The 17,080-nt window shown below is 43.7% G+C and overlaps 1 protein-coding gene across 6 annotated transcripts in view; it reads right to left on the bottom strand.

The window, feature by feature from the left end:
- The window catches only part of NCAM1 (neural cell adhesion molecule 1), a 533,904-nt gene that overhangs the window by 261,388 nt on the left and 255,436 nt on the right, over window positions 1-17,080 (bottom strand). For all 6 annotated transcript variants that reach the window (XM_030220520.1, XM_030220521.1, XM_030220525.1 and 3 more), the window contains exons 2-3: window positions 4,253-4,327; window positions 921-1,130 (exon numbers count right to left, since the gene is read on the bottom strand). In XM_030220520.1, the coding sequence (XP_030076380.1) occupies window positions 921-1,130; window positions 4,253-4,327 (285 nt within the window). The remainder of the gene's footprint in view (window positions 1-920; window positions 1,131-4,252; window positions 4,328-17,080) is intronic.

Raw genomic sequence — 17,080 nt, 5'->3', positions numbered from 1 at the left:
TTATAATGTTCTAGTACATATTGTGTTGTCATTGCAAGTAGTATACCATGCCATACTTTGTATTGTTGTCCGAATATTTTTACTGCTCTAATTGCCTATTGCTCATGTTGGATCTATTCTTATTGTACACTGCCTTGATTGAATTCCTTCAAAAAGGCGGTAAATAAATCCTAATAAATAAATAAATAAATAAATGGATCTCAGGATAGTGCGCAATTTTGCGTACCATTTATAGAATCCAGGGATATGTGTGCAGTGCCAATGAAAATGTGTGCAAACTTTGTGGAGAACAGTGGGTGTCCTATTTAAACCTTAACCTCATTGTTGATAAATAAATACAGATGTGTATGACACCTAACTACATATTTCCCTTTAAAAATTACTCCCTGTTCATTAAGTAAGTACACAAGTACATAAGTATTGCCATACTGGGACAGACCAAAGGTCCATCAAGCCCAGCATCCTGTTTCCAACAGTGGCCAATCCAGATCACAAATACCTGGCAAGATCCCAAAAAAGTACAAAACATTTTATGCTGCTTATCCCAGAAATATAAGTCCATTTTAATAATGGTCTATGGGCTTTTCCTTTAGGAAGCCGTCCAAACATCTTTTAAACCCCGCTAAGCTAACCACCTTTACCACACTGTTTGGCAACTAATTGCACATTGAGTGAATAAAAATTTTCTCCAATTCATTTTAAATCTAGTATTTTGCAGTTTCATTGCATGCCCCCCCCCCCCCCCCACCCCACACACACACACAGATACACTTACACACACAGCGGCTGCATTCTGGGCATTTTTATAAAAGGCGATTTCTGCACACAAAACACCATTTCACACACAAAAATGTCATATAAAAAAATCAGTCCCACAATGGCTCTTTACAATGGAGCAGGCAACAAGGATATGTCCTTACGGAAAATCTTCAGGTTGACTGTGGCTTCAGCTGTGTCACCCGCTGCATTGGTGGCTATGCATTTGTAATTGCCTGCATCATCAATCTTGGAATTGTAGATGGTCAGAGTGGAGGAGGCGGCATCAGTCTGAGCCACTGAGATTTGCTGGTTCGTAGACAGCTGCTCTCCGCTGGGATCATACCATCGAATGTCTTTTGCATCCCCAGTAACTGAGGAATTAAACAGAAATGGAAATAGGCATGAGAGGCCAACAACAGGCATATAAACACAAGAAATGGGGCTAAAGTCAGATTTGGGAGGAGATGAAAAGGTCTCCTGCCAGCTCTAGCTAAGGCTCACTAATTAGATAGGTGAATCCACAAGGAGGGTAATTCTGTTGACAGGTTGCCTCATCTGTACAGCCAGTATGTCTATAAATTATACTAGTCTTCAAAGGAAAAGTACAGATATATTTTCCCTCTGAAAATTAATCCCACCACAAAAATGTTCTTACAAATTCACATGCATTATTTTGAAAATCCAAAAGTATAAACTGAAGCTCAAACTCTACCCCCAGCAGTGGCACCCCTACCATTAGGCCAACTGAGGCAGGAGCCTCAGGCAGAAATCTTCATGGAGTAGCATCCCCCACACCAGCTGTGGTCTGGCATCTCCACCCACCCTTCCTCAACCCCCTTCCCCAAGTCTACCTTCTTTTCTTGTTTTCCAAAAGACGGCAGTGGCAGCAATTCCCACAGGCTGCCCTGCCACCAGCACTGGTCTCTCTATTGCAGCCCGCCTCTCTGATGTAACTTCCTGTTTCTTCAGAGGTGGACTGCAGTAGAGAGATGAGGCCAGTGCCAGCGGTAGGGCAGCCTATGGGAATCGCTGCCGCCACTGACTTTTGGAAAACAAGAAGGTAGATTTGGGGAAGGGGATTGAGGAAGGAAGGGGGGAGATGCCAGACCATGGCCAGGGAGGTGCGAGGGAGGGGGTTGGGAAGGAAGAGGGAGTGGGAGAGATGTTGGGGGGGGCATCGGGGGGCAGAGCGGCATCTCATCCCTCGCCTCAGGCAGCAGATTGGCATGGGCTGCCCCTGACCCCCAGTACACCTCTGTTTGCTGCCAATGATATTATGGATATAATTATACCCAGGTGAAAGGCAATTTTATAACAAGGTTCCCACATTTATGTGCTACTTGAGCACACAAGTGTACAGAATACTGTTACTTTCACCTAAGAAGTATTTTGTAAGTGACGTGGAGGGGCATTTAAAAAAAAAAAACATCCAAGTCAGAATTGTGACGTCCCGCTTATTACATCCAAAGAAAAGGTCCATCTCACAACCATTTTCAAACAGTAAAAACATCGGGATTTCCTGTTCAAATATACGCAAGGACATTCATGCGCTGAAAACGTCCAACATGAACAGCCATTTTCTAAACTGAAATGTCTAAAATATGAACGCCAAAGAAGAAGACATGAAAAGGTCTGTCTGACATCATTTGTACCAAAATGGACACCCCTGCAGAGCAGAGAGGCAGCTTAGTAGTCAGTGCAGTGGACATTTACAAAGGGCACCTAGGTACAAATCCCACCTTAATTTCTTTATTATGCATTGTGAGTCCTCCAGGCACAGAAAAAAAAACCTACTGTACCTAACCGTATAACACTACAATAGCCTTCAAGCTTGCAGGTGTATCCTATATGTAGGTGCAGTAGGTATGCTGTTGTATTTGGAGGGCTCACAATTTCCACCACAAAAGAAATATTTAGAATGGGATTTGGACCTGGGTCCCCTTATGTACAGTCCATTGCACTTATCACTAGGCTACTCCTGAGAGCTGCTTGCAGCTCTGTTGGTTATGGCCCATAATACCTGATACGGTCAAAGCGCCTAGTATCCCCTTTCAGTTTCAACTCTTAGGGGGGTGGGAGGGGGACAGCATCCACTCAGGGATTAAGGAGGGGTCAAGCCTTAATCCCTCCAGTGGTCCGCTGGTCATTCAGAACAACTTTTTGCAACTTGGATGTGACTGAAACAAGTCTAGATAAAAGATTACTTCTTTTTAGACTTGGACGTTTCTTCCCATTCCATTATCACTGAACGATGTCCTAATTTTGGGCCTAGCTTAGTATCACCCAAAACACGCCTATCGCTGAAAGATGTCCTAATTTTGGGTCCAGCCTAGTCCCGCCCAAAACATACCTCCAAAAACACCCCCTTACTATTTGGACAAACTCAATGGAAAACATCCAAATTCTGCCTTTTGAAAATCACAATTTGGATGGTTTTGGCAGAAGGACATATTTTTGGTCCTTTGGAGACATCTATGTGCTTTAAAAATGAGCACGTAAATGCAAGGGGAGTGTTCTCAAGACTGAGCATGGGTGGGGCTGTCACTTGTCTTTATCCGGTTTCCTGAATATCACATTTAACCAGATAAGAGATAGCTGGCCACATAAACCCGGATATTCAATGCTGGTACCTGGACATGACCCAGAGCTGAATATCCAAGCTTAATACCACCACCGGCCAAAAAAACACTGCCTGCTACCGGCTGAATATTTATCCCTTTATAGCAAACTATTTCAATGCATAAACCACCATTTTGTGTGCAAAAAAACCTTTGAAAATAATCACAAAGATATGCAGATTCTCCCACTATCTACCATTTGAATTAAAGCCACCAGCTGCGTATGCCATGAATAACTGCAACAGTGTCCAGGAACAGGGAGCAAACTGCTGCAGTCACCTGCCTTCAGAACAGCCAAGAACACTGGAATGCAAAGTTTACTTAGGTGAAGAGGTGAAAATCAACAAGTCTTGTTTGGCAAGTGAAAGAACAAACTGGAAGGAGGTCAGCAAGAATTTGAACTGTATGAAGACAGCATGGGCATGGGATTTTAGCCAAAGGCATTCAGCAAATCGGGCACAGGAACAAGCAGTGATCAATCCACAACTAACACCTGAGGTCATCACATGCAAAACTCAAACCCAAGGAAAGCCTAAGACTTCTGCATGTTAGCACTTAGATGTCAAAAAGATGTCCTTACTCTGTGCTCTTATCTGACTGACAGCTTCCAAAACTGTACACTTCTGCATCATTGCCACATGCATTACACCAATGGTCTCTAATTCTTCTCATACCTCACACTAACATTATCAGCTTTTGTCTCACCTAGAATGTAAACTGCACTGAACCCTGGAAAGGGGATATTAGCAGTATAGAAGAATTAAATTGATTTGATTAAATGATCAAACACTTGATGATGTTTGCCAGGGGCAGCACTTGCATTCGTAGGCATGTACCCAACAAATGAAGAAAAAACGTACGGGCACCTCACTCACCTTCACATAAGAAAAATTTGGATTCCCCAGCACTGATTTCTCCATGGTCTGGAACAATATTCACTGTTAGAGAGGCTGCAAAGAGAAAAAAAAACATAATACCACTTAAACATAGAAAAAAATACATTCTGGCAGAACACAGAGATAAAACAGTTCATCCACCCACCAACAAAGGCCATGCTGATAGCTTGGTAGATTTTCTAGAAACAAGTATGCTTAGAGGAATTGGATGCCCGAGTGGTCAACGCCTGTAACAAAGTCATCAGCCCTCAGATTTTATATATGTCACCAAAATTTGTGCACAGATCCCACAAATGCACATAAGCTAATTAGTTAACGAGCCATCAACAATCAATAACTGGTGTTAATTTCCACTCATTTGGGTTTACGCGCGGATCTGCCCTGCACCCTATTCTATAAAAACTACATCTAAATTTTATAGCTTGCAACTCAAAAGGGGGTGTGGTCATAGGAGGGGCATGGGTGGGTCAAGGGCATTCCTAGAAATTAGGATTAATGTTATAAAATACTGTCATTTATGTGCACAACTGCCATTAGTTGCACCGTCAGCACTTACACCAGGTTTCAGCAGGTATAAAAGTGCCACGACAAAAACTGTTTTGTGATCCATGCTAAACTACTATTTTATAAAGGGAGCACAGCACACCCTTTGCAAAATAATAGTTTAGCACAGATCTTCTGGTACCTAACCTTGGGTCCACAGAACAAAACAAAGAGAAAACAGAAGGAACCCAGAAACTGCAAATAGCAACAACAAAAAAAGGGTGGGAACCACCAGGTAACATGAATCAAGAGTCCACAAAGAAGCTCTTTATTGTTCTGAACTGACAAAGCTATGCTCAGAAAAGAAGTTCCAATAAGATGTAAAAAGCAAACTTGCACCAGAGCTGTTACACTCCCTCACATATTGCTGGAGCCAGCCCTGGTGCAAGTTTGCTTCTTTTCTGAGCATAGCTTCAAAACTTCAGAATAGGATCTAAGAATAGGAATTGCATGTTATAGACTCCTGAAGAAGGCTACTGTGCCAAAACATGGTCTGTGTCGAGTCCTACGTCTCAACTGATCCTATGTGAACTATCAACAAAGAGCTTCTTTGTGGACTCTTTTGCCTAATTTTGGATGCCATTTATAGAATTTCCCCCTAGAATGCCAGCAAACTATTTAACACACCTGTGGACTCTGTAAGAAGCAGCGGGTATATTTCTGCACTGCCAGTTTCCACAAATAACCAACAGTGCCTGAACCTGGCAAAAATCTGCCAATAAAGCCTTTAGGACACTGTCCATTATATTACTGTAGCCCCACTGCTGAGATGCCAAACACTTGGCCTGTTTTTCACCCATAAGGCCACAAAGAACCAAAATAGACTGTTTCGATCTCACTTTCTTTGACAGGGCGAAGCAAAGAGGAGGGCCAGAGGCAAGGCATAAACGAAATATACAGCAATGTTCCTGTAAAATGTGGGAGCTGGTGATGCATAATATCACTTGACTAACATGTTAAAAGTTCTACAGAGTAATAAAGACAAGAACTAGTGGTTAATAGTTACGGTTCAGAAATAAATTTTGGATATGGCATGATGACAGCTACGATGAGTCCCACTGTAGTTGTCATCTATTGAAGTGTGCAGGAGATTAACAGAAGTACAGGTAAACATGCTCCAAAGATATATTAACACAGGGGTCGATATTCAGCCAGCGGTGCTCACCATTTTACTGATTGCCGCCGGTGTTATGCCTGGAAATTCAATGCCAGGCCATGTCAGGCTTTGGAATTGAATTTCCGAGTTTACAGAGCTGGCTACACCAAAGCCAGTTAAGAGCAATATTCAGCATTTAACCGGCTATGGGGCACCATATAAAGATAGGACTGACTTTTATGTGGTCCTAGTTATGTGGTTACCTTGGCCAGTTAAGTGCTGAATATCTGCACTGGAACACCCCCCCCCCCCCCCCCCCCAAAAAAAAAAGACGGTTTTGTGTCAGGTGCTAGCCAGTCATTTAACCGGTTAAGTGCTGCTGAAAATTACAAGTTATCCCCAAAAAGAGATTTAACCAGCTAGGAGCTGTTTCTGGCAGGTTCAATTGCTTTGAATATCAACCCCAGAGAACACTGGCAAGGAAAGCATCATACTATATACTTACGGCTTTATAGCACATGGCAAAAAATTAAAATCGACAAAGCCATTAGCACAAACTCCTCCCAGTAGACATATAATACTGCATTTGTTAGCAATGTTACACAGCAGAATACAGCATAGTATTTCATTGGCTTTTTATTTTCAGTTGCTTGGATTTGTGTTTCTGTCTGCAGTTAGCATTTCTCATCAAGCCTATCCCCAAAGCTGTGTCTGTAAAATCCAAATCAACAAATTAACAGTTCTATTTCCTACCTACTGTCCTTTAGCAATGACTGTAGAAAAGGGAAAGGGTGGGTTGGGAGTGAGGAGGAAGTAGATGGATGATTTAGGGGGAAGTTATCAACATAGGCCATTGTTAAGATGTGTTAATTTACTATTAATCCAGGTTATTAGTAACTAGGTCTCATTGCATAAAATGGGACCTGTACTAAAATAGCATGAGTGAGTGGTAAAATAGTGGTAACAGTAGCCCATGTTGATAAATTTCCTGCTAAGTTTTCTAAAAAGGACAAGAGATACAAACTGCCTTCTCCATTTGTCCTGTTGGAGCTAAATCATCCCGCTGGCTCAGAATTTTAGGGTTTGAACAGTCAATTTCAATATTTGAAGCAGCTCTTTTCTTTTTTTAATTATTCCTTACTTTCATCTCTCCAAAGTACAAAATGTGAAAGCTTTGTCTTTCTCCAGTTTCCTCCTTCATTTCCCCTGACCTTGGAGAAAGATATATGTGCTGGCTGCCAAGCTTCTCTATTACTTGAGGATTTTAGGGGGAGAGGCCTTCTCTAGAAGACAGCCAGAGTCCAGCACTTCAACAATATCAACAAATTTTCAAATGAAAAGAAATACAGGGTCAACGATCAGGAGACAGGTATATATACTCATTACACATGTAAGGAACAGAATAAGAAAGCAGATCACTGGAAAATCTGACTATGGCCTCCTCAGGGTAAAAGTCATTTCTTTTAAATGAAAAACTGTAATATGTAAGTTGCCATGGTTACAGGCATCCAAGTTAAAGCTATGCCAGGCCTCTAGCTTGATTTTCTCTTTTTACTGGGCTTGATTCTGAATCAGCTGAATAAAATCATTAAGACCATTCTTCAGAGTCTTGATTCACCAAACATTTTTGCCTAGGCGCAGAGTAAAAGAAAATCTACTTTACCAAACAGAGTTGTAAGAGACAGGCAAGGAGAGGAGGTGAGAGAGAAAAAAACAACAAATGAGCCAAGCTCTAACCGAAAGGTATAAAGGAGAAAAAGTTTTGGAAATTTAGCAAAACATGAAAGTAATCAAATGGGCTTAACATCTGGGGAAAGAAGTTAAAAAGGATGACTAGGCATAACCATACTGTACGCCTGATGAGGATTCGACATCTGCCAAACATGTCAGCATCTGGAATCTATTAAGGAGATAATATTCAAAAGGATTTACACATTTGGCAGCAGCTGCTAAATAGGATAAGCCCCCTATCCATATTTCTGCAAGACTACATAAATAATGCTGCTAGAAAATTTTCTCTGACTGCTCCAGCTCTATCCATATAGGGCCAGGGTAAAGCAAGAGGGTTTCCCCGACTATAACAACAGAAGCGATATCTAGCTGCTGTCTGTATAATTGCTGAAGAAGGACCAGAAAAAATACGCTTAACTTTTTTTTTTAATCGAAATTTCCATTTCTGTACATTTATGATGGTTATTGTGAATGTACATAAGTACATAAGTAATGCCACACTGGGAAAAGACCAAGGGTCCATCGAGCCCAGCATCCTGTCCACGACAGCGGCCAATCCAGGCCAAGGGCACCTGGCAAGCTTCCCAAACGTACAAACATTCCACACATGTTATTGCTGGAATCTTGGATCTTTCCAAGTCCGTTTAGTAGCGGTTTATGGACCTGTCCTTTAGGAAACCGTCCAACCCCTTTTTAAACTCTGCTAAGCTAACCGCCTTCACCACTTTCTCCGGCAACGAATTCCAGAGTTTAATTACACGTTGGGTGAAGAAAAATTTTCTCCGATTTGTTTTAAATTTACTACACTGTAGTTTCATCGCATGCCCCCTAGTCCTAGTATTTTTGGAAAGCATGAACAGAAGCTTCACATCCACCTGTTCCACTCCACTCATTATTTTATATACCTCTATCATGTCTCCCCTCAGCCGTCTCTTCTCCAAGCTGTATAGCCCTAGCCTCCTTAGTCTTTCTTCATAGGGAAGTCGTCCCATCCCCGCTATCATTTTAGTCGCCCTTCGCTGCACCTTTTCCAATTCTACTATATCTTTCTTGAGATGCGGCGACCAGAATTGAACACAATACTCAAGGTGCGGTCGCACCATGGAGCGATACAACGGCATTATAACATCCTCACACCTGTTTTCCATACCTTTCCTAATAATACCCAACATTCTATTCGCTTTCTTAGCCGCAGCAGCACACTGAGCAGAAGGTTTCAGTGTGTTATCGACGACGACACCCAGATCCCTTTCTTGGTCCGTAACTCCTAACGTGGAACCTTGCATGATGTAGCTATAATTCGGGTTCTCTTTTCCCACATGCATCACCTTGCACTTGCTCACATTAAACATCATCTGCCATTTAGCCGCCCAGTCTCCCAGTCTCGTAAGGTCCTCTTGTAATTTTTCACAATCCTGTCGTGATTTAACGACTTTGAATAACTTTGTGTCATCAGCAAATTTAATTACCTCGCTAGTTACTCCCATCTCTAAATCATTTATAAATATATTAAAAAGCAGCGGTCCTAGCACGGACCCCTGAGGAACCCCACTAACTACCCTTCTCCATTGTGAATACTGCCCATTTAACCCCACTCTCTGTTTCCTATCCTTCAACCAGTTTTTAATCCACAATAGGACATTTCCTCCTATCCCATGACCCTCCAATTTCCTCTGTAGCCTTTCATGAGGTACCTTGTCAAACGCCTTTTGAAAATCCAGATACACAATATCAACCGACTCCCCTTTGTCCACATGTTTGTTCACTCCTTCAAAGAATTGAAGTAAATTGGTCAGGCAAGATTTCCCCACACAAAAGCCATGCTGACTCGGTCTCAGTAATCCATGTCCTTGGATGTGCTCTGTAATTTTGTTTTTAATAATAGCCTCTACCATTTTCCCAGGCACCGACGTCAGACTCACCGGTCTATAATTTCCCGGATCTCCCCTGGAGCCTTTTTTAAAAATGGGCGTTACATTGGCCACCCTCCAATCTTCCGGTACCACGCTCGATTTTAAGGATAAGTTGCATATCACTAGCAGTAGCTCCGCAAGCTCGTTTTTCAGTTCTATCAGTACTCTAGGATGAATACCATCCGGTCCAGGAGATTTGCTACTCTTCAGTTTGCCGAACTGCCCCATTACGTCCTCCAGGTTTACCGTGAAGTCAGTAAGTTTCTCCGACTCGTCCGCTTGAAATACCATTTCCGACACCGGTAACCCACCCAAATCTTCCTCGGTGAAGACCGAAGCAAAGAATTCATTCAGTCTCTCCGCTACGTCTTTGTCTTCCTTGATCGCCCCTTTTACCCCTCGGTCATCCAGCGGCCCAACCGATTCTTTTGCCGGCTTCCTGCTTTTAATATACCGAAAAAAAATTTTACTATGTTTTTTTGCCTCTAATGCTATCTTTTTTTCATACTCCCTCTTGGCCTTCTTAATCTGCGCCTTGCATTTGCTTTGACACTCCTTATGCTGTTTCTTGTTATTTTCAGACGGTTCCTTCTTCCATTTTCTGAAGGCGTTTCTTTTATCCCTAATAGCTTCCTTCACCTCACTAAATTAAAAGATAAATAAAATAAAAAAAATATGCTTAACTTGAACCATATAGCTATACATGAAGGGGCTGAACATCAACGCTGTAGTTATAGCTGCTGACCTTCTTGGGCACAACAAAATTAACTGGATACTAACCTCGACCCTGCTCTTGACAGTGAACCTGCTCCACTGCCACAAAGCAGAGCAACCATTGCAGGGTGACTTTCACTACCTCTCTGAGAGGGGACCTGCAGGGGAACACCATGAATGGGGTCTGGAACAGGTTCTGTAAACTCTAGGGGGTACCCCTGATGGAACACCTCCAAGACCCACCGATCAAAGGTTATGAAGGCGCACTCATGGTAAAAGTGACAGAGCCTATTACCCACATGAACTCTACTGAGCGCAATTTAATTAATTCCCACCTTAGCATGCAACCTGCAGAGCAGGCAACAGCACAAGGGGTGTACATATGGGGAGAGCATAGACAGGTCCCACTCATAGAATACTACAAGTTTTGCACTAAAGTGTACTAACATTTACGCCTGCCTTTTACATGGCATAAGTGATAGCGCCTAAATGTTGGTACACAAATGCCAACTTACACTCTATTCCAGTGTTTCCCAAGTCCAGTCCTGGAGTACCCTTGCTGATATCCACAATGAATATGCATGAACTTGATTTGCATACACTGCCTCCATTATATACAAATCTCTTTCACACATATTCATTATAGATATCCTGAAAACATGATTGACAAAGGGTACGGCAGGATCGGACTTGGGAAACACTGTTCTATTCTATAATAGAAGGCAGAATAACCTGTCCAGGTCCTCATAAAGTAACAGGTAGACCTTGCCCAATTGGTGTGTGAATTAGCAGGCACTTTCATGCAAGCACAGTAATGGTTACCACCGCCATGTGCTAAAAATTGTGCATGCAAATTCACACTCTAATTGCTTAGCTAGTCTTAGTAAAAGAGCCCCTAAGTCTCCACGCAAGTAACAGAACGAAATCAGGACTGACTCAGTCTGCAGTCCAAAATGACATGGAACTTTTTCATCTAAAGACAACTCTTCAGTCCCCGTTCCCTCCTGCTTCTTCCCCACCTCCACTCTATATGTGTTCATTATCCACTGTCGAGGTACCCAAGGCGAACAGGATAAATTTTGGACATTTATGCCTAGCTCTCTACACTGTGAGCGGAGGCATGCATCTCTCTAGGAGATCTATCCTTACAATTTAAGCATGCTATTAGACATTAATAACAATTCTACTGCTGGCTACAGACTCGGAGATTGTTATCTGAGGCTTTACCACCATGTACTGTCATTTACATTTTGTACTCCCTACTGAAACAGAATAGTAGCACCATATGCAGATTACATCCCGTAGATTACCTTAAGGCATGCACATCAAACCATACACAGCAATGTACAATCCTCATAATATAATGCAAGATAGGCAAATATATCCACATTCCATATAAATTACATAAAAACAATAACCACTTTTCAGAAAACATTAAAAAAAACTTTTCTAAATAAGAAATATAATAACCTCCTCTGTAACTGTACACCTCTGGGGTTCCTTCTGAATCAATTCTGAGCTCTATGTAAGGTTAAAGGTGCCAGATTCTTCCAGAACATGATGGATTTTCAGAGCCCTAGCATGATGCTGATTGACTGGTAGGACACGCTACATCAAACACAGCACCACTGCCCCTAAAGCAGTGCATTGTGTGATGGCAGGGAGAGAGAAGCATACACAGTCTATCTGTCCTTAGAAAACCGCAGCAGAAAGGCAGCACCACTGGTCCAAGCCAAAAACAATGACTCAGACAGCTGCCAAGCACAAAAGAAAGAAAATCTTTAATTAAAAAAAACGTTACACAGACAAAATTGCATGTCCTATCTTTCATGTTTCACGATTCTTTAAAGCAACATAATTATACAGCACATACATGAGTCAGGTTTCTTACATACCTACAACTCCCTCCTCATAGTCGTCACCTTTGTGGTTTTCACCCAATCCTAACAGAACAGGGGTTCTCAACCCATGGACACACTTGCCAGTCAGGTTTTTAGGATGTAACAATGAATAGGCATGACACAGATTTGTATATAATGGAGGTAATGTATACCGATGTGTCTCGTGCATATTCATTGTGGATATCCTGACAACCTGACTGGGAGTGTCCCATGGTCTGGGCTAACAACCACTGTAGTAGAGTGAAAAGGGTGAAGAAGGTGTTACCCTTGCAGAGCCATTTGGAAATTACTGTCTGACAGACTGCAGTAAAGTCTGGTCCCAGTGTGCACTCACAGCGCTCAGAAAATGGCATCTTTAATTGAACTTTCATTTTTTAATCCAGCAGCTTCTTCCAGCTCAACTGGAACAGGTGTTGGAATGCCACACTATGAGCCTTCATTTGCAACAACTCAGGGCTTTATTCCTCTATTTTATCTTCTATCAACTCATTTTACTTCAGTCACTCCAGCAACAGCCTTGGCCAGGGGCAAAGAACCAGGGATCTTTCAGAGCCCTGCAATTGTGGTTCTAAATCTGGCTGTTACGTGAGACTGCTCCATGACATTTCTGACTCTTTTCTTCTCCACTCCTCCTTACCCTCCCTTCTTCCTTTTTCTGGGGCTGCGAATGGAAATATTGTGTTATAGAAGCGTGTGAATGACATTGCTGGCAAAGGTGAAGCTTCGACTGCAGAGAATTCTAAAGGTAGGATCGAAGGCCATTTTATTAACTGTTGAGAAATGTTTTAAGGTTAGGATTACTTAGTTTAGGGGAGGAGGTGTGAGACTGAGGGGTCGATGCAATGAGCATGCAAATTACTGATGTGTTCAAATCGTGGCAGTAATCCGCAGCTCACTGCTAAAGTCACCCTTTTCCTTACATGGCACACTGGCCCCACCCAGCGCATCCCCACCATGTACTGTGAGAAGCAGGGTACCACCATTTTTCAAGATAGTAGTGCTGAAGGCAGAAGCGAGTGGGTATTGCTCCTGCCTCCCATAAAGATATGGAGGGTGGGCCTGGAGAGGGGTCAGGGGTGGGAGGGTGGCACTAGACACTAAGGATTCCATTTTTTTTTTTAACTTGGAGAAATGGGAGATTGGATCGGGAGTCAGGAAAGGTGAGCCACTATACTACCAGGGAAAATGTATGAACTGGAGGTGGGGGAGGGTCGACCACCAGACTACCTGGGAAATGCTTTCAACTGCGGGGGACAGGTGTCAGGGAGGGGGACACTGGCTCTATCACCATACTTTTCAATGATTAACAAAGCTACTGTGCAAAACTAACCCACTTGAAGAAATTTCCCCCAAGAGAATCCACTTATCTTTAGCACTGAGAGCCTCTCTGCAGGGCCACGAGTCTGATGCACAGTGTGGAAAGCATGTGGAACATGCCTCATGAGATTATTGACAACTCCTTCTGCATTGTGTCTCTGAGGCCGATATTCAGACCGCGGGAGTTAAACTGGTTAACTCCCGCGGTCGACACAGAGCCCGGAAATTCAATGTCGGGCCATTTCTGGGACCAGTACTGAATATCCGGTTTATTTTTGGCCAGTTTAAAGATAATCTGCTAAATCGATATTCAGACTTACCTGGTTATCTTTAAACAGGCCAAAGATATCCCACATTTTCATGCAGCCAAATATGACCGCTGAACTGGCTTTAAAAATGGATGGATAGCTGATTATATTGGCTTATATAACTGGCTATCTGCTAGCCGCTAACCAGGAATATTCAGCGGGGAATAGCTGGTTATCCCCACTGAATATCGACAGATAGCCAGTTAAGTGCTATTTAACCAGTAAGCAGCCATTCTGGCCAGTTAAGGAAAAATTGTCTTACCTGATAATGGGGCCCTTTTACAGAGCAGTGGTAAGCCCAATGTGGGTTTACCACTCACTCTTTTGGGACTACTGCCAGCCCAACGCGGCCGCCGGTGGTAGTCCTGCCCTGAATGCACACCATTTCCGTGGGAAAAAGACCCCCCCCCCCCCCCCCCCGTAAATGGCTAGCGCAGCAGTAACCCAGCAGTAATCGGGCATCGCCGCGTGCTGCCCGGTTAGTGCTGGAGCCCTTATTGTCACCTCAATGGGTAGCAGTAAGGGTTCCCAGCCGCATGGCCAAGCAGTGAGAATGATCTCACCATGTGGCCATGTTTTTCGGTGGGTTTTACTGGCTGTGGAAAATATGGCCCCTGCCACCAGCACAGGGCCCTTTTTCCCACAGCTTAGTAAAAGGACCCCAATTTTCTTTCCTTTAGTCACAGCAGATGAATCCAGGAATTAGTGGGTTGTATCTGCCTACCAGCAGGTGGAGATAGAGAACACTGAAATGAAGCAGTGACCCTGGACATCCAGCTCCTTATCCCTTCACTATAGGCCACATCCCAAAGCAGAGGAAATGGGGATAAATAGTAACAACACAAAAAAAACCTCCTCACAACAACACGGCAACAGCCAAACACCCTAACATGGGTTTGCAAAGGAAAACTAATTTCAAGACCCCTTGAATCTTCTCTTGAGTGTGTCTTTACACTTTCTGTGTCATTTTTTTTAAATGTCTTGTAAAGGCTGCATCCAAAACCTAAGAATCAGGCGTGTAGCAGAAGTAAAAAAGGGGAAGGGATCCTAGATTCATCTGCTGCGACTAAAGGAAAGAAAATTATCAGGTAAGACATTTTTCCTCCTTAGTCTCAGCAGCAGATGAATCCAGGAACTGGTGGGATGTACCAAAACAATCCCCCAAAACTGGGTGAGAAGCTGCCGCTCCCGAGAGAACAGCCACCCAAAAACATGCATCTCCCCGTACTGCTACATAAAATCTGAAATGCTTAATGAAAGAATGCCGTGAAGTCCAAGTAGCTGCTCAACAAATATTGTCCAACAAAAGGATGCCAGTTTCCATTCAAGAAGCTGCTTGCGCTCGAGTTGAGTGCGCCCACAACATCTCTGGAGGAGCCCGATCTTTCATGAGATATGCCGAGACAATGGCCTCCTTGAGCCACTGGGCAATCATTGCCTTGGATGCTGCATAGCCTCACCTGGGCCCCGACAACAGCATGAAAAGATGATTCGAACAACGGAAATCGTTAGACACCTGCAGATATCAGAGAAGGGTACAACAAACATCCAAAAGCCAAAGTGCTCCAGAAAATCTGCCCTCCAGAAGGAGGGAAGAAAACGTGGCTGATTCAAATGAGAGGCAGACACGTCTTTCGGCAAAAAGGACAGTACACGCTTCTGTTGCAGAACGCCAGGACCTGCAGCGGGAACACCTCTTCATAGCTTCTGCACCATAGTGCAGTCTGGCCCGCCCAGAGCCCAACACCAGACAAGAAACTGAGAGACATTCACCGGGGCAGCAAAGGAATCTCCAAAGACGACAGCGGCTCTCAGAGGGAGCCCAAACGTCACTCCCGCTCCCCATAGCCTGGCAGCACCAAACAACTTGAACCTGTCTTTTTTTTTAAGATGGCTGAAAGCTGCAGAGTTGTAAGGGGTTTGTTTTTTTTTAAATGTGAGGAAGGTAAAGCAGCTCAGGGACAGAACCCCAGGGAGCACTCAGCGGGTAGGGTAGGACAGGGACCTGGAGACCAAGTATGTTCTCAAAGGTGGCACCATCAGCCATAAACCCCCTCGCGTAACTGGCTCAAAAGCCCAGAAGCCCCAATGCAGAATCCAGGAGCTGGTGGGAATCTGTCCACCACCTGCTGGAGATAGAGATATACTGATGGGATAAGGAGCTGGACACCTAGGATCACTGCTTCATTTCAGTGTTCTCTACCTCCACCTGCTGGTAGGCGGATACAACCCACCAGTTCCTGGATTCATCTGCTGCTGAGGCTGAGGAAATAGCACTGAGTATCGGATGGTCTGTGTTTATGTGTGTTTATATGTACAGATATAGTGTCTGCATGTCTGACTGGGAAAAGAGCAGAGGAGATGGGAGGGGAAGGGCAGTTTGACAGAAGCAATTTCCTAATGGCTATATTTCAGTATATCAGTGTTTCTACGATTGAGCTGCAAGAACTGCCTTGCTGACAGAATGCATTAAGCTATTTTATTTCTCTGGAAATTTCCCTCCCCCCAGTCTGATCTGGTCTATTTTTAATTCTCATGTGTCTTCTCCCTACTTTTGCCCCCCATACCAAATTTAGTCCTGTTCTGTTAATATTTCTGAAAGTTATTTGCCCTCGGCTAGAAGAGAGACACTTTGGGCCCAATATTCAGCCGATGGTGGGCAGTATGTTTGCTGTCCGCCACCAGCGTTAAACCCGGATATTCAATGCCGGGCTGTATCCAGCGACTGACTTTGAATATCCAGGTTTATTTTGGCCGCTACAAAATTAATTGGCTATGCCGATATTCAGTGCTAACCAGTTAACATTTTAGTAGTCAAAGATAGGCCTGCTATTCAAACAGCCTATTCTGACCACTCAACATAGCCAGTGGCGCAAAATGTATGCACCTGACTATCCAGCTTATTTTCGAAAGCGAAAGACGCCCATATTTTGACCCAAATCGGGAGATGGGCGCCTTTCTCCCGTGGGCGCCCAAATTGGTATAATCGAAAGCCGATTTTGGGCACCTCCAACTGCAGTCTGTCGCAGGAACGAACAAAGTTGACAGGGGCAGGTCGGAGGCTTGGTGAAGGCGGGACTGGGGCGTGTTTATCGGCTGAGGAGAGATGGGCGCGCTCGGCCGATAATGGAAAAAGAAGGGCGGCAGAAGCGAGAATTTGGGCCGCTTTTTTTGGACCCTTTTTTTTCACGAAAGTCCCCAAAAAGTGCCCCAACTACCCAGATGACCACCGGAGGGAATCAGGGATGACCTCCCCTGACTCCCCCAGTGGTCACTAACCCCCT

This window comes from Microcaecilia unicolor, chromosome 12 (genome assembly GCF_901765095.1).
Source record: "Microcaecilia unicolor chromosome 12, aMicUni1.1, whole genome shotgun sequence".
Lineage (NCBI taxonomy): Eukaryota > Metazoa > Chordata > Amphibia > Gymnophiona > Siphonopidae > Microcaecilia > Microcaecilia unicolor.
This window is presented reverse-complemented; position numbering and strand designations above follow the sequence as displayed.